General features: G+C 50.7%; 5 protein-coding genes across 5 annotated transcripts; 2 read left to right on the forward strand and 3 right to left on the reverse strand.

Annotated features, from left to right (window-relative positions):
* Positions 1–922: 922 nt before the first annotated feature.
* Positions 923–2,747, forward strand: LOC307082574 (putative nuclease HARBI1; the record flags this gene model as incomplete). The annotated part of the gene is made up of 3 exons (XM_079746194.1): positions 923–1,428; positions 1,547–1,787; positions 2,020–2,747. Exons 1-3 carry the CDS (start codon positions 1,126–1,128, stop codon positions 2,745–2,747), a joined length of 1,272 nt encoding a protein of 423 aa, XP_079602320.1. The 5' UTR covers positions 923–1,125.
* A 258-nt stretch (positions 2,748–3,005) lies between these two features.
* On the reverse strand, positions 3,006–4,530 carry LOC307082936 (uncharacterized protein). Its single transcript, XM_079746689.1, has 2 exons — positions 4,371–4,530; positions 3,006–3,989 (listed from the first exon to the last, which is right to left on the reverse strand). The coding sequence occupies exons 1-2, from the start codon at positions 4,489–4,491 to the stop codon at positions 3,394–3,396; spliced, it is 717 nt and encodes a 238-aa protein (XP_079602815.1). The 5' UTR covers positions 4,492–4,530; the 3' UTR covers positions 3,006–3,393.
* A 374-nt stretch (positions 4,531–4,904) lies between these two features.
* Positions 4,905–12,843, forward strand: armc5 (armadillo repeat containing 5; the record flags this gene model as incomplete). The annotated part of the gene is made up of 8 exons (XM_079745978.1): positions 4,905–5,143; positions 5,310–5,770; positions 5,865–5,895; positions 6,119–6,229; positions 6,638–7,583; positions 8,318–9,222; positions 10,191–10,323; positions 11,334–12,843. The coding sequence occupies exons 2-8, from the start codon at positions 5,363–5,365 to the stop codon at positions 12,841–12,843; spliced, it is 4,044 nt and encodes a 1,347-aa protein (XP_079602104.1). The 5' UTR covers positions 4,905–5,143; positions 5,310–5,362.
* Positions 12,844–13,857: 1,014 nt separating this feature from the next.
* Positions 13,858–15,108, reverse strand: LOC307083032 (cytochrome c oxidase subunit 6A, mitochondrial-like; the record flags this gene model as incomplete). The annotated part of the gene is made up of 3 exons (XM_079746825.1): positions 13,858–13,947; positions 14,564–14,706; positions 15,030–15,108. The coding sequence occupies 3 exons, from the start codon at positions 15,106–15,108 to the stop codon at positions 13,858–13,860; spliced, it is 312 nt and encodes a 103-aa protein (XP_079602951.1).
* A 1,167-nt stretch (positions 15,109–16,275) lies between these two features.
* On the reverse strand, positions 16,276–18,081 carry LOC307083307 (cytochrome c oxidase subunit 6A, mitochondrial-like). The gene is made up of 4 exons (XM_079747148.1): positions 17,939–18,081; positions 17,496–17,574; positions 17,026–17,168; positions 16,276–16,494 (listed from the first exon to the last, which is right to left on the reverse strand). Exons 2-4 carry the CDS (start codon positions 17,572–17,574, stop codon positions 16,405–16,407), a joined length of 312 nt encoding a protein of 103 aa, XP_079603274.1. The 5' UTR covers positions 17,939–18,081; the 3' UTR covers positions 16,276–16,404.
* Positions 18,082–24,290: the final 6,209 nt, after the last annotated feature.

Raw genomic sequence — 24,290 nt, forward strand, 5'->3', positions numbered from 1 at the left:
CTTCCCTATGCTCTTTCACATCAGAACCATTCAGCTTCTGCATGGACAGCAGACACACACATGTCTTCATGCAGACACACACGTCTTCATACAAGCACAGGTGAAGTGGGTCCTACTGTGTACATTGCTTACCAGTGTATTGGAACACCTTACAAATTCTCATGCATTTGATGGGGGGGCTTTCAAGACGTCTGCAAAGGCCCACCTTCTGTTTATAATTTTTTTTCTCGTTTTTGTGTTCTATGGTTACTAAAGGCTGTACAACTGTGCCAGACAAAACGAAACACATTAACACCCCCAAGATATACTCTTTTTGTATTATACCCTTATGTCATTTTTCTCTTTTAAACAAACCAGAAGGACAATATGAAATAAATACTTAAGTAAACAAACACATTTAATTGAGGGCCTAGATGTGTAAAATCATGGCAGTATAAGCGAAAGACTTAATTTGAGGAAAGAATTTAAGGAGCATTAAAAAAGAACACATGATCAAAGCTGCACTTGTAACGATTTCAGTTAACATTAAAACAGCTTGTTTTTCATCCAGTGTTATGTTGTCTTTTTACCTTTTGCAATCGTTGACCAATTTTAAATTGTATTGAAATAACACATTAGCTCAGTGAAGAACTTTAATTGGATGTATTCTATACTGATTAGTTCACTACGTATGAGTATAATGATTACATATTCAAGGTATATCTAGAGATTACACACTAGTTCATCCATCCAAAAGAAAACCTTGTCCAAACAATCAGCCCCATGCACATGCACTGAATCCCAAATCAGTGCATGTGCAGGACTCGTCCAGATCAGGAATCCCCATTCTATCACCTCCAGCTCTATGTCTAAGCGGTAGGTCCACGTAACAGCAGCCCGGAAGTAAACATCCCAACGTTCTTCAACTTTGGTTCTTGGCTGTTATGAATCCGGTGTCTGTGTACCGATTGAATGAACGGAGTGGTATCGGTACCCTGCTCTTTTTGGCATGTTTCCCAACCCGATAACCTAATGTTGTGTTCTGCGAATTAGTCTAGTGAGCTAGTGGACGGACCAACGCTGCAGGGTGCTTCTGGAGAGTGGAGATAGAACTGGAGATATTGTGAGTGGTGTGGCCGTGGTCAGATGGACATGAGGGACTTTGTGCAGTCTGCAGGCAGGGCGGTGCTGGAGATGGTGGAACGGGAATGGGAGCCTCTGTCCCAGACCGAACTGGAACAACGCCTGGACCAGGCGGTCGAGGACATTCTGGAGGCTGACCTCGTCGCCAAGGTCCAAGCTCAGCCACCTGCGGTGTATGTGCACCTGGTGCAGGCTGCAGACCCACTGGTGCTACCAGCAGAACCAGTTAAATCCGCTCCATCCGAAGAAGAGGAACATCTGTCTCTAGGGTCAGAAGAAGACCCCGTCGATAGTTACGCCGTTAAGGTAACGACCCCGGTCTGAGCATCTCATTGGCCAATGCCATCACTGCGGACAACCCCTGTGGACATCATTTATTGTGTTTCCTCTCCCTTAATTTTTGTCTCTTTATCTCTATCTACAGCACATTACAGAACTCCTTCAGAACTCAAAGTCCCACTACAGCAGGTCGAGGCTGGCGGGACGCGCCCGCATCTCGCTGTCCCACACGGTGCTGCTGTCCCTCACCCTCCTGTCAAAGCGCGTCAGCTACCGCTCGGTTTCCGGTCGCTTCCGCCTGGAGAAGGGAAACATCCACAGGATCTACTTCTCCTTCTGTGAGCGGGTCAACCTGCTGCAGGACGAACTGATCCGGTGGCCAAGCGGTTCGTTGTTTACGTCATTGCTTGTGGATTCTGTGGCAATCCTTCCATTTCGTATTGTTCGAAATCATCGGGAACAAAATGCATCCTTTCAGCGATTGTCTTGCAATGGAAAACGCTCCAAGGACTCCGACAAGACAGCATCAGCAATTTCTCGTAATTAACATGGATAGAAATGTATTATGGTGAACACTCATAACCGTATTCTCTCGCTGTCCCCCCCGCTCTCCACCAGACGAAGAAGCCGGGGACCTGCTCTGTCCTCTCTACGCTCTGCTGGGAAAGACCGGCCCTGAGGAGGCCCGGGGCGCCCCCCAGGTCTTGGGTGTCCTGGGCCACACCCGGGTCCCCATCCGCCTGCCCGTCGGCAAGCAGAGCGCGGACAGCGCCATGCCCGGGGTGAGGCGGGTGAAGAAGGAGGCGCAGCCAGACTCCTGGTTGAACCTGGAGCTGGTGTGCGACCGCAGTGGCCGCTTCCTGCACTGCCACGTCAGCCAGGGGCCGGAGACGGGCCGGGCGGCGGAGCTGAGGGACCGGCTGGGACGCCCGGCCCGCCCGATGCCCCCGGGGTCCTGCCTCGTGGCCCGGGCGGGCTACCCGCTCACAGAGCACATCCTGACCCCCCACGTGGCCCCCGTGGGGCCCAGGGAGGCCCTCTTCAACAAGACACTGGAGGCGTACTTCAGCATCCTGGAGCAGGCGGTGGGCAGCCTGAAGGCCCGGTTCCAGAGGCTGCGGTACCTGGACACGGGGAACTATGAGAGGGCCCGGGCGGTGGTGCTGACCGCCTGCATCCTACACAACGTGTTCCTGGACTTTGGGCCCCTGCTGGAGGGAGAGGCGGACGCAGGAGAGGCGGGGATGGTGGAGGAGGAAGAGGGGGATGTGGACGAGGAAGGGTTAAGGAGACGGGAGGCCATCATGGATATGTTGTATAAAGGACTTGAATCGACGTGTGCGTGACGTTTTGTTGTGGATGTGTGGCTGATGAGGGTGTTTATTTTTTGTGTAAAAATGATTTTTATTTTCTCTTCAATACAAACACTCTTGAAGGAATTTCATAAAAACATGTCTTTATATACAAGGAGTTTACATTAAAATAATTTAACAAATAATGACCACAGTCAGAATGGCAATTCATGAGTCCCAAAGTACCTTTTTATTCGCATGGATGTTAGCATACTCAATTCGATTTTCAATCACAACTTACGATTGAACTTGAGGACAATTCTCCCCATCTTCTTAAGGACAATACTGCACATTGCATTCCAGTGAACCCTTCCATAATATCCACATTTTTACAGTTAAAAAATGCTACCACACTTCTGTACAGACCGGCACTAAAGTATCTCCACGTCGATTCCCCCCCTACGTCCGGACCTCCACCCACACCCCTCCATGTGTGCATGGGGACATTGTCTTCCACGTTGTTGCCTACACATGGGTGGGGGTAATCCCCAACCAACAGCTACTCATAACTCCTAATTCGTTCAAAAGCTAATTGAGAGAAGGCTGGGCAGGAGACTGTCTGAGACTTGTTCCCTCTTTATATGCAGTGGTGAATCCACCAGGGATGGAGCTCTCCTGGGATATCGAGTTTAGGTTACATCTACGGCCCCTCCTTCACAAACGCCTCACTGTTCTTCTGAGCCAGGCTGGAGATGGCCTGGGCCAGGTTGTTGATGGCCTCGATCTTCCTCTCCTCTAGGGCCTTCTGCTGGGCCCACATGTTCATCTTCCTCTCCTGCAGCTCCATGTACAGCTGGAGGACGTCCTGCGGCGGCCGCGGCCCGCCCCCGGCCGCCGGCGTGGGCAGGATGGGCGTGAACCTCTTGCTGGCGATGGCCTTGCCCAGCTTGGTGCCGCTGAGCCTGGCCCGGCGCTGGGCCTCCACCTCCTCGCGGGTCTTCCCCAGCACCTCGTGCATGGCCTTGAAGAACTCCCAGTGCACGCTGCCCTCGCCCAGCCGGCGGGCGCGCTCTGCGTTCTTGCGGTACGTGGCCAGCATGTTGCGCCACTTGAGGTCGCACTCGTAGGCCTTGACGGTGACCTCCGAGTCGCCGCTCTCGCTCAGCTTGGCGTTGATCTTCTCCGACACGAGTTCCCACAGCTTCTTCTTCTTGCAGACGGGCTGGTCGAAGAGCTGGTCCATTTCCAGACGGATGTGGACCAGGTGCCACGTGGCCTGCAGGGTCCACACGAATTCTGATCGTGGGGATGATAAAGGAGATTGAACTTGCTTTGTCAAGGGAAGAAAACTTGAACTTTACTTGAAACTTATATTATATTGGATAGTTGATGTTGTAAAACGACTGTCAGAACATTTACAATGCTAAAGTTCTGAGTAAGTCTGACATATTATTTTGTTTTTGTTTTGTTATTTGACAATTGGTATAATGTCTAAAACAGAAAAAGCAATCCTTGGTACAACATGTATGCAAAATACATGTTGAACAGTTATTTTGTTGGGTATTACCACATTAGCGGTTCATTTCTCCATTATATGGCTATATAATAACACACCAAACGTCCCACAGATACAGAGACTGCAATCAGCTCATTAAGGAATAGATGTAAGCTACAAACCTGCTTTTGTTTTGTCAGTCTCAAGATTCTGGCCCATATTAGGTACCTTTCCCTCCACCTCAAGACCATCTGTAACAATACTGTCGATTATCTCCATGTTATTCAGTACGAGTTCTACCATCAAAGTTGTTTGTTTTGACTCACTAAATCTATCGGAGAGTTTAACAACCTGTGTAGGGCAGCGATAGCTCTGTCGCATTTACCAAAGCGATGAATATAACAACCTATATAATCAGTTATGGTCCATGTAGTTCTTTTAGGGTATCGCTGGCGTTTGATTTAATGAATTCAGCAGTTTAACTAAACTACAAGTCTATGTACACGTCAAGTTTCTCGCCGCAATATATCATTATCTTTGAAGGGACATGTAGTTCTTTCAGTCCGGCGGTCGCACGGCACTACATGACCCGGGCGTGTCTTTTGGACTACAACAACCATGATGTGTATTTAACTAACCCATCCCCCACCACTCGCTCCCTCCCCTGGTCGGTTCTCTGTTTAGTTGCCTGGCTAAAGATGGCGTTAGCGGCTAGCCAAGGCGATTGCATTTTGTTTCATACAATTTATTCCGCCACATGTATAATAACATTGGTCAAATAGATCTTAACGACTTATTCCGAAGTGCAAAAAATGTATTCCGTTTAGCAAACGCACCTACAATATGCAGACTAACGCGTGCCTGACCTTGTCACCATTTAGGCCTGTTTTTTTAGGAAGTCGACCGAAGCCACCGGGACTCCATCTCCCGTCGGCCCCAGCGAGGGCCCTGTCAGGTGACACCATTTCCTCTTTCGTGCTGGTATATGTAGTTTTTTTCGTGTAGGCTTTATAAATAAGATAATTCAAATGGAACGTATTCGGTTTTAAATAGTTTTATTAATGATCTTGGCCGTTCTAAATTTAAGTCCTAATAATCTTCTGTGGTGTTTGTCTTCGTAGTGTGAAGAAAAAAAAATAAACAATAACCCAGATCCCAGGAAGGACGTGGGATCATGGCAGCGTTACCCGTCCAGGGTAGCTGCAAACCGGCCCGAGGGTCGGGTTCGCACCGGGGCGCTTCTTCGCCATCGCCAGAGTCATCCCTGACCTGGTGTTTGTCTCACCTTTCAAAACCCGTTCCGAAAACTACGGAGGATCCCGGGATCTGCGGCACGGAAGACGGCGGCGGTAGAAAAGATTCGGAAAGCAAGCGGAACAAAGCTGCTCAGTGGCGAGCTCTGGTGGCCATCCGGACGCATCACATCAAGGGGGGCACCAGCGGTATCTCCCGATTTAGAACTCAGGGTGGACTCGGCCCTCTGTTGAAAGTTCTCAAGGACCCCGAGTGCTCCAGAAAGACTCTAGACCTGGCTCTCAGTATACTGGGTAACTGCTGCACAGAGTACGCCACCAGGGCGCAGGTGAGAGAGAGGACAGGTGTGGTTGAAAGTGAAGTTCAATGCCGCTGTAGGTTTAAGGCATCATGGTAAATATCATTTCATCCCTTCTTTGCAGGTTCGTAAGCTTGATGGAGTCGTCATTGTGGGTAAGTAGGAATAAATAAGAAATCAACATTTTGAATTCGCTCTGTAACTTTGTTTCTTACCAAAAAACAATGAACATTCAATGCCAAATTTCGAACGTACCCGACCTGCTGTGTGATCTTTCCCGATCAACGTGAAAGCATTGCTGAGCAACAGCTGTGTGAAAGGACTTCTCGTTCTGGCCAAACCGAAGCTAAACGCGTCCCTTGTTCTCGACCCTCTCAGTGGACATCCTGAAGAGGAACGTCACCACGGACACGGTGCAGAACCGGGCTGCACGGGCCCTGGGAAACCTGGCTATGGACCCCCAGAACTCGGCCCTCATCCACTCCTCTGGTGAGTGTGTGTGTGTGTGTGTGTGTGTGTGTGTCTGTGTAACCACTTCTTGGATGAGGTAGAGTGACGTAACGGTGCATGAGATTGAGATGATGTGTGATGACTTCATTGGGGAATTCAGAGGGAAATAAGGATAGACTTTCACTTTTAATTCTATCTTAGAATGTGAACTCATATTTCCGGTACTCTCTCGCTTCGGTTTTGTATGCTTTCGACAGATGTAGACGCACTGGGTTTGTTTCTATCAGAGGGAAGAAAGTATCGCGTCTGTGTGTGATCGATGATTTAAACGTAGCAGAAAATATTTCGGACACAAATCAATGCTTTAAAAAGTCGTTGCTTATACGTCATGACGGGTCGTTGCTCAGCCCACCGATACTCACCGCGGCCCCCTCCTCCCCGTTCCAGGCGGCGTCCCCCTCCTCCTACTCTGCCTCTCCCTGTTCTCCTCCTCCTCCTCCCCCGGCGGGGCCCCGCCCCCTCCCTCCGGCCCCCAGCTGGAGTGCGCCCAATCGGCGGCGCGCGCCCTCCTCTACCTGGCCGACACCCACGCCAACCGCCTCTCCCTGTTGGCCCAGGGCGCGCTCTCCTCCCTGGCGCCCCTGCTGGCCGCCGAGCTCCCGCCGGCGCTCCGGCGCGCCGCCCTGCGCGCCGTCCACGAGCTGACGCGCGGCTGCGGCGTGGAGTGCGCCCGCGAGGTCTCGCGCTCCGGCGTCCTGGCCCCGCTGGGCGCCATGGCGACGGGCGCGGCGGCGGCGGAGGGCGGCGGCGGCGGCGACGAGCCGCCGGAGGAGCTGGCGCTCAAGGCGCTGGCCAACCTGTGCTCGCAGGGCTGCCTGCGCCCCCTGGTGGGCTCGCTGGACGTCATCGCCCGCTTCTCGGCGGAGGCGCGGCGCGAGCCCCCAAAGGCGCCCGTGTTCCTCAAGGCGCTGTGCCTCTGCTGCAAGGAGGCGGTGAACCGCGCCAAGGTGAAGGCCTGCGGCGGGCTGGAGACGCTGGTGGGCTTCCTGGGGACGCACCGCGGCCACCCGCTGGCCCGCATGGCCATCGTGGCGTGCGTGGACTTTGTGTACGACGAGGCGGCGCTGGAGCAGCTGCAGGAGCTGGGTCTGGTTCCCCTGCTGGTGGGCCGGCTGGCCGCCCTCGCCCGCCAGGAGGAGGAGCAGCAGCAGGAGGAGGTGGAGGAGGCGGAGCCGGCGGCGGACAAGGCGGAGGCGGGCCTGACCGCCGGGACGTCCCCCTCGGAGATGCTGTCCTCCTCCTGCTTCGAGTCCTTCGACTTCCCGTCCCTCGACGGGCGCAGGGAGGAGGTCCGGGACCAGGCCCCGGGCTCGTCCAGCTTCCTCAGCCTCAGGTAACCGCTAGGGGCGCTGTCGCGCCAAAATTGTACCGGGGGGCGAAAATTGTACCGCCTACGGCATCCGCGTTCGAAAATTCCAAACCTGCCTGGCAACTGACGACCGCGTCGAACGTTGCCTGGCAACGGACAACCGCGTCGAATGATGACGTCTATTATCTAAATTAAATGAACGCAAGCTAGCTAGACTACGATACACTTTAAAAACTCAGTTTACTAGCTAAATTCGATTAAACAATTAAATACAATACAAATATAAACTACGATACACTTTAAACACTCAGTTTACTAGCTAAATTCAATACAATACAAATATAAAGTAAATACAAGTGTTATCTGTAATATGTTATTTCGTCTTGATGAGCGCGAATGTTTTTTGAAAGCTGCCTGGCAACGGACAATCGCGTCGCGGATTACGTAGGCGGTACAGTTTTCGCCCCCGGTACAATTTTGGTGTGACAGCACCTCAAACACATGACTTAATGGAGGAACAAACGCCTGTAAGGCTGTAATGGAGCTACAAACACAAAAAACACCAGTTCTAGCAACACCAGATCAACTTTAATGTTGATAATAACAATAAAACATTCGATTTTATGAAGCGCTTTTGTAAATACTCAAACTCTACTAATGATTGACAATGATACACTGTCAATCATTAGGTGGAAATGGTTTCCATGGCGTTGTTTGAACGTTTTTGAACGCCTCTCTTCCTGTTTTCTGCTTCGCAGGTCATGGCTGCTCTCCGAGGGCCTGATCTCCTCCGAGGGAGATCTGGTCGATGCCCCAGGTGCGGCCGAAGGGGACTGGAGTGGCCTTCATCTCCCTTCCTCCTCCTCCTCCTCCTCACCTCACACCTCTCTCCCCGCCCTCCCCTTTGCTTCCCCTACCGCTCCTAAAAGCTCCTCCCTGTCACCTCCCTCCTCCCTCTCCTCCCTCTCCCCGCCCTCTTCCTCCTCCTCTTCCTCTTCCTGTCCCCCGCCCATCTCCACTTCCTCTTCCTGTCGCGCCCCCACCTCCGCCCAGCAGCCCGAGGTCTCCCCCCTGGGGGAAGCCCCCGCACCTCCCCCCACCTCCTCCCCCGCCAAGACCCCCCAGACCCCCGTCTCCCCCTCCAAGTTCTCCCCGCAGCGCAAGCGTCCCCGCATCCACCCGCCGCCCCGCCCCTCCCCCCTCAGCCCAGAGGCCCCTCCCTCTCCGTCCCCCACCACCACCACCCCCACCCCCACCACCACCACCCCCACCCCGCAGAGGCACCACCCCAACGGCCGCCACCCCTACCACCCGGAGCCCTGGGCCCCCGAGTCCCCGGTGCTGCTCCTGCTGTCGCGCTTCTCCCACGCCTCGGACCCCAGCGCGGCGCTGGTGACGCCGGCGGCGCTGCGCGGCCTGCTGCGCTACGTCAGCCGCCACCGCGACCCCAGCAGCCGCTGCTTCCGAATGCTCTGCCGCCTCAGCTGCAACCCAAACTGCCTGCACGCCCTGGTGCGCACCGGGGCGCCCGCCCTCATACGGCACCACCTGTGCCGACCGGCGGAGAGAGGAGGAGGAGGAGGAGGAGGAGGAGGTGGTGCTGGAGGAGGTGGTGGTGGTACCAGGCAGACGGGCCGAGTGAGGGCCAAGGTGAAGCAGCTAGGTAAGCTGGGTGTCTGAGGAAGGGTCCCACGTTAGCCCGGCTAATGTCTCATCGGTGTTGTTTTGTTTGTCATTGCTTGGTTAGATTGAGGGCTAGCCAACCTCCAAGCCATCGCTCTAGGTAGTGCTAGCCATAGCTCTCGGTAGTGCTAGCCATTACTAGCCATCTCTTACCGAGAGCCCTGAGACTCTCAGTGAAGATTGTTGGCAACTTTGAGCAAGATTCTAGACTCCTACCTGCTCCCAAATGACATGCGTCTGTAGTTACTGTTGGTTGATGTGGGTAAAAGCATTTGCTAAACACTCAATGGTAGATGGCAATAGGATTCATAAGTATAATTTATTATTGTTAGTAATATATTGTGAGACTATTACTATTTGTACTACTGCTGCTGCGAGTATTACCACACCACGTGTTAGCATATGCTAGTCATGTTAGCATACACGAGTCATGTTAGCATATGCTGGTCATGTTAGCATACACGAGTCATTTTAGCATATGCTGGTCATGTTAGCATACACAAGTCATGTTAGCATACATGAGTCATGTTAGCATATGCTAGTCATCGGAGCGTACCTATGTTCCCCGGGTCCTATGTTCCCCGCTTTGTATGTGACCGGGGAACATAGGACCCTGTGAGCAAATCTTTTTTTTCGTAGGATGGTAGGGGCAAGTACCGCCTTTTTCGCCTCTGATTCGCCTGTGATTGGTTAGAATGGCTCTCCTCCGATTGGCTATGGTTAGGGTTAGGTTTAGGGTTAACCCTAACCCTAACCCTAAACCTCACCCATACCCTAACCCTAAACGTATCCCTAAACCTGACCCTAACCCTTTGCACCCGGGGAACATAGGACCTGGGGAACATAGGGATGACGCCCCCCTGGTCATTTTAGCATCCCCATCTCCGGTACACCATGTCTGCCGGGTGTTGTTGTTCACTATGGGGTCTCTGTGTCTCCGCGGTGCAGGGCTGGCTCTGCTCAACAACATGCGGGTCCAGAGTGAGTCTGCGTTCGGCTCGGGGGTGCTGACCCACGCCATGCTGTCCGGCTCGGAGCCCGACAGGATGAACATCGCTCTGTCCCTACCGCTCATCAACAGGTGGGTGGGAGGCCGCCAACGATGTGGATCGTGTTAGCTTTTGCTGGTCATGTTAGCATATGCTAGTCATGTTAGCATATGCTGGTCATGTTAGCATATGCTAATGATGTTAGCACCATGAACGATTATTAGAATCATGTATTTATCATCGCCTCTTATTTAATTTGATTTGATTCTTAGATCTGTATTTTCCATTTTGTATATTTCATTTTTCATTCTTTGTTAGCACAAAGCTGTTTCCATTTCCTACGTGCCAACATTGTAGAAAACCAATCTTTTGAGCTCAACTTTCAGCTCTTGTTTGTATTGACTTCATACCGTCTCCACTCCAGTTACAAGGCCCTGCTGTTATTGTTTGTATTGACTTTATACCGTCTTGCCTCGAATTACAAGGCCCTCCTGTTATTGTTTGTATTGACTTCATACCGTCTTCCCTCCAGTTACAAGGCCCTCCTGTTGTTGTTTGTATCGTCTTCGCTCCAGTTACAAGGCCCTCCTGTTGTTGTTTGTATCGTCTTCCCTCCAGTTACAAGGCCCTCCTGTTGTTGTTTGTATCGTCTTCCCTCCAGTTACAAGGCCCTCCTGTTGTTGTTTGTATCGTCTTCCCTCCAGTTACAAGGCCCTCCTGTTGTTGTTTGTATCGTCTTCCCTCCAGTTACAAGGCCCTCCTGTTGTTGTTTGTATCGTCTTCCCTCCAGTTACAAGGCCCTCCTGTTGTTGTTTGTATCGTCTTCCCTCCAGTTACAAGGCCCTCCTGTTGTTGTTTGTATCGTCTTCCCTCCAGTTACAAGGCCCTCCTGTTGTTGTTTGTATCGTCTTCCCTCCAGTTACAAGGCCCTCCTGTTGTTGTTTGTATCGTCTTCCCTCCAGTTACAAGGCCCTCCTGTTGTTGTTTGTATCGTCTTCCCTCCAGTTACAAGGCCATCCTGTTGTTGTTTGTATCGTCTTCCCTCCAGTTACAAGGCCCTCCTGTTGTTGTTTGTATTGACTTCATACCGTCTTCCCTCCAGCAACAAGGCCCTGCTGAGGAAGCTGCTCCTGGACAGCGGCGGCCTGGCGGTGGCGCTGCAGCCCTTGGGCTGCCCCGCGGCTGCCGGGGTGGGGGGGGAGGAGGAGGAGGAGGAGGAGGAGGAGGAGGAGGAGGAGCACACGGCCGAGTGCGGCCTGCTCCTCCCCAAAGGCTTCAGCTCCTCCCCGCCCGTCAGCGGCGCCCAGCTCCACGCTCTCTACCTCTCGCTCCTGATTGGCTGCCTGTCCGGCCTGCTGGGCGGCGGCCGAGCCGATGCCGGCGGGAAGCCCTCGCTCCCGACTCGCTCCGGAACGTTCCCGGATCGGATCCCCGGGAACGCCGAAGACACGCCCCCTCCCCCGCCGAAGAAACCCCGCCTGGACTGCCAGTGCCCGTACCGCGACGCGACCTTTGACCTCCTCTTGGAGCTGGACGACGGCACCAGGCTCCCGGCCAATCGGGAGGCGGTGTCGGCGGGCTCGGAGTACTTCCGGGCCCTGCTGGGGGGCGGGTTCCAGGAGGCGGCGGGCGGCGCCGGCAGAGCCATCGCCATCCGGGACGTGAGCGGCGGCACGCTGCTGACGGTGCTGCACCACCTGCACGGCTGCCGGCTCCCCGCCCAGGAGGAGGGGGGGGCGCTGGCGGGGCAGTGCCAGGTGTTGGGGGCCCTGGCCCGGGATAGACTGGGCCTGGTCCCGGGGACGGCCGCGGCGGAGACCCTGGACTTCCAGGACTCCCCGCTGGGCGAGGCGATGGCGGGCGCCTGCCGCTTCCTGGTGCCGGCGCTGCGGCGGGAGGCGGAGGAGCTCTGCGTGGAGGCGCTCCTGGCGCACGCCGCGGCCCCGCCCCCACCCAGGGACCCGGGGCGGCCCCTGGGAGAGTCCACCGACGAGGGCCTGGCTCGCCGCGCCTCGGGCCTGGAGCTCAGCGGAGGAGCGGTGAGCCAGCGGGGGTCCAAGGAGCAGGTGGAGGGACGGGCCGGCGGTCCCGTCTGTGGTTCTTCTTCCGGACACACGGACGGAACCTCGAGAACCGCCGGAGACCCCGAGACGAGCGGCGCTCCGGACCCCCCGCCGCAAGAGCCGAAGAACCCGTGCCCGCGCTCCGGTTCTAAACCGAGCGGCTCGGACAAGACCCGGCCGGGACCCAAGCACGCCCGGCGCCCGCTGAGGCCGGTCCCCCCGGACCCCTCGGCCCCGTTGTGGCCCCCGGCCGGCAGCGAAGGCCGCGCCCTGTGGGCCCTCCTCCCGCAGGTGTACCGCTTCTCCCAGCGCTACAGCTACCCCGCGCTGGGCCGGGCCTGCCTCTCAGTGCTCCTTGGGGGGCCGCGGGGCCCCAGGGCCCAGCCCCGCCCTGCCACCGCCACCAGCTCCTCCTCCTCCTCCTCCTCCTCCTCCTCCTCCTCCTCCTCGGGCCCGGGGGTCTGCCTGGGGAGGCTGGCGCTGGAGGCGGACTGCAGCGGGACCCTGAAGCAGGACTTGCTGGACCTGGTGACGTTGGCGCTGAGCTAAAGAGGGATGGGGGGAGGGGAGGGGAGTGCATGGGGGGGGTCTCATCACCGGAGAGAGGTTTGCGTCAGAGGAGGAGTTTACGGTGTTGCTTTGGGGACAAAGTGTCACGGATAATTTCACAAGACAAAGTCGCTCACGCTGAACATTTAAAGATGCAATGAATTTACAGCTTCGTCGTTTTTGCTTTTTTATAATTTTGAAATTAAGTGTTTTTGTTTTGGACTTTATGAGAATCTACGAAGGCTGCCCTGACCTCACCCGTACGAGGTGATACACACTGATTTGTTAATTTGCCATTGCTTGTGCCATTAACATCTGTGTTGTATATTTTTTGTATGTTATAATTTGTATATTATTTAAAAAACCGAATGAATGTTTTCCAGTTATTTGAAGAGAAGAGATTGTCAGGGTCGCTCTAGTTGCCTTTTTTGTTTATTTTTGTAAATAGAGATAAAGCCGAATATATAGATATACAGTACACGTACCCGTCAGATGTATGGCACCTAATAAATATGGTCTAAGCTCACCTCGCTCTCTCTCGCAGCTTTTAATTTTGTCTTGATGGGATGACGAAATATGGCAACCACTTCAATGACTCCTTCAAAGTAAAAGTCCCTAAAATAGTCTTTCATGTCCCAATTTAATATTGTGGATTGAGCTTAATAAGTATTTCCTACGGAAAAGGATTAGGGCCACGTGATTTTTTTGGCTTATTTTTCTGACTTTAATTTCAGAATTCTGACTTTAAGGTGATTTTTCTTTTTTACATGTGGCCCTAATCCTCTTCTGAACTTTCCCATCTGCAGCAACACTTTTTTTAAATGTTACTTTATTTCATATTCAATGTTCTCCAAAAAACAAATGGACTCAAAGTACAGATCACCATTCAGGAGAAGTAAATTCTCGATTGATCCCGCAGTCAGTATGAACGGACGAAAGCGCTACACAAAAAGGAGTTGTGTAGCGTGAGGAGACTGGAGGGAATGAACGCACACAGGAGCGCTGGAGGAGGTCCTAGTGGTGGGAGCTTTCGTATCCGTCCGGGAGAGCGTTGGTGTGGGGGTTGTGGAACAGGGAGTGGTTTCCGTCTCCCCAGGGGAATCTCTGGAGGAACAGTGTGGACGTGTTAGCTCATTGTTAGCGTCCAGTAGAAAGGCTGTGCTTAAACTGTGCTTTTGAGGCTAGTTTCTTCAGACGTTTGAGTAGGGGTGGGGCAAAATGTAGATACGCCGATATATCGTCGATACACTGGCGCCAAATATAGACATATTTTTCTACATTTCATTTAATTAATAAAGTAAGCGCTCTAAACTGATTTCCCTGATCCCAGCGTCGCTGCTTCATTGATGCAGGCCTACTCGTCTTTGGCTAGACAACTTCCGTTCAAGTTTCCTTCATTCATGTGTTGAGCACTCAACACATGAGTAAGGGAAACTTGAACGAATGTTGACCAGCCAAAGACGAGTAACTGAAAAACTCAGTTTAGATTGTGAATAAAGACCGAAATCCAGCACTGTACCTTTTCACAGTCATATTGTTCTCATCGTTAGACCTAAATTGTAATGTATCGTTTGTCTAACAATATGTCGATAATTTCAGAATCGCTGTTCTGCGATATTATCGCTATCGTGCGCCATGTATCTCGTCTCGTGAGGTACCCTGTGATTCCCGCCCCTACGTTGAAGGCGTACTGTCAGCGGTCTTCGGCCCCACCACTGACCTTGGTTCTCAGGCGGAGGTGGGCATAGGGCACAAACTCGGGCACTTCGTGGGATTGGGCCTGCATCTTCAGGTACGTGTTGGCCATACAGACGGCGACGCCAGGCAACGCCAACACAAAGCTGAGGATCTTCCAAGTCTTCGCTGTTGGAGACCAGAAGCACACAGATGGTGAATATTCTACTTTTGGATACATATTTTTTTGCATATGCTTTCAATGAGTGTAACTTGAGGTTAGTCATGTATAATGAGCTTCACAGTCACGTTAGAGACACTAGTTAAAAGCTGCCATTTCGGGACCATTCATTTAAGAGTCATTGCATTGATTTTGCGGGGCCCCTTGAGTGTTTTCGGCCTTAAGAAGAAACCCTTGCTCCGCCACTGCTGTCATGCTTGCATTCAACTATCTTGTTATTTTTTAACCCCCTTAAAAAATGGGACTTTTGATTTGTTGATCAGTGGCTGACCTGACCCTCCTTCTTGGCTTGAATGAGCCGCGGCAGCGAACACCCTGCGGGCGGCCACGGCAGTGGGGGACAGCGCCATCTGGTGGAGCAGTCAGGTAGGGCGAAAATAAACCCTGTGGCTCGTCGTTTTTCTTTTTAATAATTTTGAAATGATGCATTTTTATAAAGCTAAAGCCGAATATATGTAAGGGATAATGTATAGAACGCTGGTCATTATGGGGAAAATAAGCCCCGACAGGGCGAACAGTACACCGACGCGAAGCGGAGGTGTACAGTTCGCCCTGAAGGGGGTTATTTTCCCGATAATGACCGTCGACGTTCTATACATTGTCCCGTTTATTACACGGCTACTTGCCAAAACGAAAAAGTAACTTCACACGGTGTGTCTTTTTACAATTACCATTCGTAGTGTTGATCAGCAGAGAAATACTCTGCTGATCGTTGACGTCGCTTAGCAACCAAATACGCTGGGGTTTATAAATTACCGGACTACTTGCGGAGTGATACCAAAGACGTGAATACGAGGCAAAAAAATCCACTTTCCTTGACAGCGTTCATTATATGCTTAGCAACGGTCAAGAAACAAAAAATAATTCACCGCCGGAAGGCCCATGCAATTGAACGGAGCGCTCCACAGCATTGAGAAGAGACGTGTAATAAAGATATAAGTACATATATAGTATATGTGTACACGTACCTGTTAGATGTATGGCTCCGAATAAATATTGTCTAAGATCACTTCTCTCTCTCTCTCTTGCTGCTTTTGCTGTGTCGTGATGCGACGACGAAACCATGGCGACCACTTGAATGACTCCTTCAAAGTACAAGTCCCTAAAATAGTCTGTTGTGACTCAATTTAATATTGTTGATTGAGCATAATTAGTATTTTCTACTTAAGTGGATTAGGGTCACATGTGATTATTTATTTTATTAAGTCAGATTTCTTAGTTTAAAGTCAGAATAAAAAGAGTTCTGACTTTAAAGTCAGCATTCTGAGATTGAACTCAGAATTCTAACTTTAACCTCAGAAATCTGACTTTAATCTCAGAATTGAAAAGAAAGTTGTTGTTTTTTGGAGTACTGACTTTAATCCCAGAACTCTGAAAAGGAAATCACAATTTCCCCTAATCCTCTTCCTTAATTTCCCATGTGGTCAGCAACAAAGCAATTAACAGCAATTCCCATTACATATTGAATTTACTCCGAAACCGCCCGAAACAAATGGACTCAAAGTACAAATCACCATTCAGGAGAAGTTTATTCTCAAATTGATCCCGGAGTCAGCATGAACGGACGAAAGCGCTACACAAAAAGGAGTTGTGTAGCGTGAGGAGACTGGAGGGAATGAACGCACACAGGAGCGCTGGAGGAGGTCCTAGTGGTGGGAGCTTTCGTATCCGTCCGGGAGAGCGTTGGTGTGGGGGTTGTGGAACAGGGAGTGGTTTCCGTCTCCCCAGGGGAATCTCTGGAGGAACAGGGTGGACGTGTTAGCTCATCGTTAGCGTCCAATAGAAAGGCTGTGCTTTAAGGCGCGTTTCTTTAGAAGTTTGAATAGGGGCGGGGCAAAATATCGATACGGCGATATATCGTCGACCTTCTTGTTGCGATACGAGAATCGATAAACTGGCGCCAAATATCTATTTAATTTTCTTCTATTTAAAAATAAATTGCTCTTCCAGGTGAAGCTCAACACATGAATGAAAGAAACTTGAACGGACGTTAACTAGCCAAAGACGAGTAACTGAAAAACCTCAGTTTGGACTTTGAATAAAGACCGAAATACAGTGCTTTACCTTTTCACAGTCATTTTGTATTCATCGTTAGACATATATTCTTCATGTATCGTTATAGTTTTGTCCAACAATATTTGGATGAATGCAGAATAGCTTCATGGCGATATTATCGGTATCGCGTATCGTGAGGTACCCTGTGATTCCCACCCCTACGTTAAAGGTGTACAGTGAGCTGTGATAGCCCATTAGACCCCACCACTGACCTTGGTTCTCAGCTGGAGGTGGGCATAGGGCACAAACTCGGGGGCTTCGTGGGAGTGGGCATGCATCTTCAGGTACGCGTTGACCATACAGACAGTGACGCCAGGCAACGCCACCACAAAGCTGAGGATCTTCCACGTCCTCGCTGTTGGAGACCAGAAGCACACAGATGGTGAATATTCAACTTTTTTTTAAACATTTTTTTTTAACTTCAGGTTTGTAATGTATAATGGGCTTCACACAACAGTCACGTTACAGACACTAGTTAATAGCTGCCATGCCGAGACCATTCATTAAAGAGTCATTTAATTGATTTTTTGCAGGGGGCCCCTTGAGTGTTTTCGGCCTTGAGAAGAAACCTTTGCTGCGCCACTGCTGTCATAATTGCATTAAACAATCTTATTATTTTCTATCTATTGCAGGTCTATCCCCCTCAAAAATGGGACTTTTGATTTGTTGATCAGTTGCTGACCTGACCCTCCTTCTTGGCTTGAATGAGCCGCGGCGGCGAACACCCTGCGGGCGGCCACGGCAGTGGGGGACAGCGCCATCTGGTGGAGCAGTCAGGTAAAGCACGTAATGAAAATAAATAAGCGATTTGTAGGCCTAAATGTAGGTTGGGTTGAGTGTAAAACCACATGTTACCACACCATATATGTTTAGACTAATAACTTTGGGTTAATGTCTGTCATACTTTGTCACATAATCCATGCATAGACTAAACACATTTAATCTATAAACTATACACTAGAAGTAGTTGTGAGATAGGGATTTATAGCCTGATGTTGTCCAATCCCAAGGGAAAGAGAGGTCGAAAAGGTCAGGCCTATAGTCCGGCCTATACTGCTACATATCCACATCAATACCAAGACATGAAAGTCACATGTCAAATTTTAGAAATCAGACAAATCAAACCTTTGCCGGGTTCCAATTCTCTTGATCTCTCCTTTGCGTCTTTGTTAAATCCTTAGTTTGATTAACTTCCTAATGTTTCTTTCTGCCTTGCTGTTTGTCTGTCCTTCAGTCTGTCCTGGGTTGACTGGACTGGTAGCTCCGCCTCGTCCTGATCTGACCCAGAGCCAAGAAACACAAGTTTATATTTGGTAAAGAGCAGGGGCCGACCAAGTGGTGGAGAATACAAGAGGAAGGTTAGGGGGAGGTGGAGGTAGGGAGGGTAGGGAGGTGTTGTTGTTGGTGGAAGGCCTTTAAGATATGTTCTCACTCTACTGAAGTAGAGTATTAGAGCATTTTATGATGTTTCGATCCATAACTGGTATTTATTTAAACTATCCGGTGTAAACTGTTATTTGCCCATAAAAGGATTGGGGGTCTGACTGACATGTTGGACAGCCAATCAGCAAAGTTGATCTGCCTTCTGCTTGACTTGAGGCCCACATGGACCCAGTCCCAGGGAACCTGATCTGCAGCTATGAACACACACACACACAAACACACACACACACACACACACACACACACACACACACACACACACACACACACACACACACACACACACACACACACACACAGATAAATCAACGCAGTATATATTAAAGTTTTTAAATTCAGCAGTACACATGAATGAATGACAGAAATTGTAGGGGTAGAAATTATAGTTGCAGAATATACCTCATGGTTAATCAACTTTCTGCATGCTCACTATTTGATCTTCACTTGTCAGGCGTCAGTTGGGAGGCTCCAGCAACTGTTGAATAGTCGCTTTGGTATAAATTAAACCCGTACGAACCATCAACTTCAGCTTAATAATTGGCCCTGCGATACGGTTGATATAAATTACACTTATTATACAGCAGTCATTTATACAGTAGTAGTTTATAGTAGCCAATATCACTCATTCAATGTTAATGTGTGTACAGGCAGAAGGTTATGCATCAGAACTTAAACTCACTTAAACTCACTTAAATTCATGCTGCAAACAGGCCCGGTATAATCAGCAGACTAAGTAGACACTCCCTCATGCACTCAAAGTCTTCAACGGGTCCTTCAATAGAACTCTGTCACTTTTTTCGGAAAGTTTAATGACTGACGCTTACTGTATTTGAACTGCATGTCCTGTCTGTCTGTCTGTCTGTCTGTCTGTCTGTCTGTCTGTCTGTCTGTCTGTCTGTCTGTCTGTCTGGTAGAGGAGCCAGGGCTGAAGTCACTCCAGCTTTTATCCCCCCGCGATAGTCAGCGTCAACGTCTGCACATCTCTGTTGGCTTTGGCAGAGAGTGCCACACACACACACACACACACACACACACACACACACACACACACACACACACACACACACACACACACACACACACACACACACACACACAGCCAGCCCAACGTATATATCCTCCCGCCAGCGTCTGTGCTTTGTCCGGGCTTGCGGAAGACACAGTGGGACGACGTGTTGATGTCAGAACACAAAACTCTTTTGCCTCATTTGACTTGTCTTTATATGTCAGCTAGACCGCATCGGTCTATGTCTACCTTTAGAGGGGGGGGGGGGGGGGGGGGGGGTGGAAAGAACACCTGGAGGACAAGAGTTGGTCCCGTAATAAGGTCTTTGTCCCGCTCAGCAGAGGCGACCTGAGCAGAAAGGGTTCTGGGTAGATTGTCGGGGCATGGCTCCGGCGTTTCTTTGACGTGGAATGTTTACGTGCACCTACAGTTTCCATATACTTAAAGGTCAGTGAGGAAGAGTCCATCTTCAGGTGGAAAGAGTTTCCTTACGCAGCCGGGCCCACTCTCCGTACTAACAGAAGGACACCCATAAGGTGCCCCCCCCCCCACACTTGGTTTACGTTGGGTGTTATTCGGAGCGCTAGACGTACCGTACTGAACACACTGCCTGCCGTATAGGTTTGTTGGAGGCCTCTGAACGTACCTCGGGTTTGGTCAGGGTTAAAGGGGACACTATACAGCATCCTAACCTCTGGAGATCCCTCCCATACCAACCCCGACCTTATCAGAAAAGCGCTATATGAATTGAATATATGATTATTGTTGTTATTATTATTATTATTATTACTACTTAACCCTCCCCCGGTCTCTTGATCCCCTCGCTCTGACTCTCCTGTCTTTGGTTCATGGTTTCCCCGTTCCTCAGAGTGAGCTGACAGCGCGGGTCCTTCATCCCACAGCCCAGCCTGCGTACGGCCCGCCCGCCGCCGCTGCCAGGTGAGGAAGGAGTGATTTATAACGAGCATATTTCACACGATGCCTTGACCTTGGAGAGGACTCTCTGTTGTGTGTTCCCAGCTTACCTAAGGCGACCCTGGGTTCTGACGCACTCGTACACACACACTTGCACGCAGACGCGTGCACGCGCAGACACACCGTCACGTGCAGACAAACACAAACACACACACAAACACACCGTCACGTGCAGACAAACACAAACACACACACAGACTCACACACTCACATGCAGACAAAGACGCACACACACACACAGACTCCCAAACACACGATCACAAACACACACAGACTCGATCACACACACACACTCACACACGTGCAGACACACCCTCCGACAGACAGACACACACACTCACTCACTCACGCACGCACACACACACACACACACACACACACACACACACACACACACACACACACACACACACACACACACAGCCCTCTCTGTGCTCCGCTGTGCTGATCCTTGTGTTTGGTGACGCTCAGTCGAGCTCAACATTAATATTGCCGGCCCCCCCCGGTCCCAGCGGAGAGCTACGGGAAGAGGGTGAAGTTAAAAACACACTTCAACCCGAGGACGCTGTTTGTGGCCCGCAAAGCAAATACTCATCAGAAACAAACGTGATGGATTGTAGTCGTTTCCCCTCAGTGGCAACGCACCTGGTTATGGTGGTTTAAGGCTGGAAAAGTCACAACTTTATTGCAAAGAAACCCACACACACAAACACACACACACACACACACACACACACACACACACACACACACACACACACACACACACTCAGGCACACACACCGGACATCTATACATGCACATTGTTAGATTTGCACACACACACACCGGACACACACTCGCACGAATATTTATACACGCACACGCACACACAGACTCACACACACACACACACACACACAGACACACACACACACACAGCCATCCCACCGTCGCCATGGTTCTGTCTCCCGTCGTCCAAAACCCACAAGGCTTTCGTTACATCTCCCCTCTCCACGCCCCGACACCTTATCGTGAAAAGCCACCTCATTTCACCCTCTCTCCCCGTGGGGCTTGATGTGTGCGATCAAACCACCCCCATCCATAGTGAAAGAGACAGAGGGTTAGGGTAAAGCCTAACCCTTATTAGAAGATGATATTGATAATTACTTGGGGTTAACCCTAACCCTAACTATTGCAATCTAATTCCCCCGGGGACATTAAAGATGAATCACTTCTGTTACTAGTAGTACTACTAGCAGTAATACTACTGATGGAGCCTCCACGGACCTCTCTCTCAAATACAAATACTAGTAGTAGCACTACAGTATAACGACTCTTACTAGTAGTACTACCACTAGTAGGACTACTACTAGTAACATTCGTAATACTGTAGTACTACTACTAGTATTTGTATTTGAGAGAGAGTTCCCTGGAGGCTCCGTCGAGGGGACGGTGTTTGGAGGAAGGGTTGACTCAGACGTGGGCTGTGTTATTGTCTGGCCGTCTTGTGCCACCGTGATCGCCGCTGCGGTGGTCTGCTAGCGGTGAGACCGGCCCGTCCTGTGGGGGGACGGTAGGCCTACACACCGCGCTCAGAGCAGTGTGTAGGACCTGCACCGCGCTCAGAGCATTGTGTAGGCCTGCACCGCGCTCAGAGCATTGTGTAGGCCTGCAACGCGCTCAGAGCATTGTGTAGGCCTACACACTGCTCTGAGCGTGGTGTAGGCCTACACACTGCGCAGAGAGTGGTGTAGGCCTACACACTGCGCTGAGCGTGGTATAGTTCTACCGTCTGCAGGGGTAAGATAGCTTTAGCCTTAAAAATCTTTGCACACACACACTGTGTGTGTGTGTGTGTGTGTGTGTGTTATACAATTAGCATCATCTTAATTTCCAAGTGATTCCACTTCAATTCAAGAAAACATGTTGTTCTTTGACTCTAGAGAGGGACAAACAATCATGGTTTCAAACACATTTTTCAGAAACCTTGTCACCTGGTGCACACGTGCTCATCAAGCTATAGGATCCACCTCATCCACTCTCCACACCTCCCCCATTTACCCACAATGCCCGGGGGCAACCGGGCTACCCAGTGGGGTGAGAGAGGGCTGGACTACCTGAGAGAGAGAGAGAGAGAGAGAGAGAGAGAGAGAGAGAGAGAGAGAGAGAGAGAGAGGAGAGGGAGAGAGAGAGAGAGAGAGAGAGAGAGAGAGAGAGAGAGAGAGAGAGAGAGAGAGAGAGAGAGAGAGAGAGAGAGAGAGAGAGAGAGAGAGAGAGAGAGAGAGAGAGAGAGAGAGAGAGACAGAGAGAGAGAGAGAGAGAGACTATATAAGAGGCTCACGCCCCAGAGTGGAACCAGTGTCCACAGAATCCCGGCCAGCATCTTCTCCTGAACTTACTTGACCACGTTGGCTCTCTCTCTGTCCGTCGGTGTCTCTCCTTCCTGCTCTCTCTCTCTCTCTGTCCACTGGTGTCTCTCCCTCCTCTCTCTCTCTCTGTCCACCGGTGTCTCTCCCTCCTCTCTCTCTCTCTGTCTCTCGACCTCAGCCATGCTGGCCAGAGCGCTCCTCCGAACCTCGCTGGTCCTCTGGATGACCGGACTCAGCCTGCAGAAAGGTAGGAGCCCTGAGGAGGGAGGGAGGGAGGGAAGGAGGGAGGGAGGTAGATGGGGAGGGGTGGAAAGATTGGTGGAGGGATGGATGGAGGGAAGGGGGGAGGGGAGCCTTGAGGGATGGCTGGATGGGGTAGTAGGAGATGGAGGAATGCAGGAATAGCTTGTAGGAGATAATGGATGGATGGTAGGAGATGGGGGGGGGGTCCATGGATGGAGAGAGGGATGGAGGGATGGGTGGTAGGAGATGAGAGATGGGTAGAAGATGCATGGAGGGACATTCAGTGGGAGACATCTTTATATTGATAGATGGTCTGATACTTTTTGGCATCTAATTAATTGAACACATCCTTTTCCAATGTTTCGCCTAAAACCGTACCACCACTGTTAATACGCGCACAAAGTGAGTGTGACAATGTTATGATCCTTCGTTAAGTTCAAATAGACCCTAGCACAGTTCACTTGTTTGCTTTGTTTTAAATAGGGGGTGTTTTTGTATTTTGAAGCGCACACTGGAGTCTATACAACAACAACAACACAAACACAAGGGTGTGCACTGGTCGCAGCCTGATGTGTTAACTCGGTTTCCTGTTGAACCACCGAGACCTGTGAAAAAAAAGTGTGACTTACACTTCTTTGCACCCTTCTCACATGAAAATGAAAATGAAACGTTGTAGTTTTCTGTGCATTAAAGCACTTGTTGCCTTAAGGTTGTTAACTTGGAAGATGTGTAATGTAACTCCAAAAACTTTATGGTCCCCTTTCACCTGTAGAAGCTGTCTGTCTCACTCGCACGCCTTGTGGTGGAGCGTCTGCAGTTGGCACGTGCTTTTGCTTGTGTTTGTATCTGGGTGCCAACTTGCCCGCAAAAGAAAAAATAAGTATCATTATCAATGTGTTATTGAATTGCATTAGCAATCAGCAGCAGGGGACTTTTGGTTCTTTCATTTGATAAATGCTTTTTGCCCAAACTATACACATTATGATTTAATAATTATTAACCGATTAGACTTTTTCCAAAACTTTCCAGAAACCATGACTATCTCAATTTCATAACTGATTTAATGTGAAGATAAAACATCAAAGTTGTTTTGAGGTTACTTAAGTGACTCAGATGATAAAAAACGAGACTAACTGCTTTACACTACAGTGTTAATTGTGTACAGTACTTGTACAGACGTGTACAGACCGTTCGAGTCACAGTCAGCTGAGAAGTATCGGCTCAAATATAATATTTTCTGCACGCCAAGATCTCTCTGCCTCTCTGCCGCTCTGTCTCTCTGCCTCTCTGCCTCTCTGTCTCTCTGTCTCTCTGTCTCTCTGCCTCTCTGCCTCTCTGTCTCTCTGTCTCTCTGCCTCTCTGTCTCTGTCTCTCTGCCTCTCTGTCTCTCTGCCTCTCTGCCTCTCTGTCTCTCTGCCTCTCTGCCTCTCTGTCTCTCTGTCTCTCTGCCTCTCTGTCT

The sequence above is a fragment of the Pollachius pollachius genome, assembly GCF_949987615.1.
Source record: "Pollachius pollachius genome assembly, chromosome: 11".
NCBI lineage: Eukaryota > Metazoa > Chordata > Actinopteri > Gadiformes > Gadidae > Pollachius > Pollachius pollachius.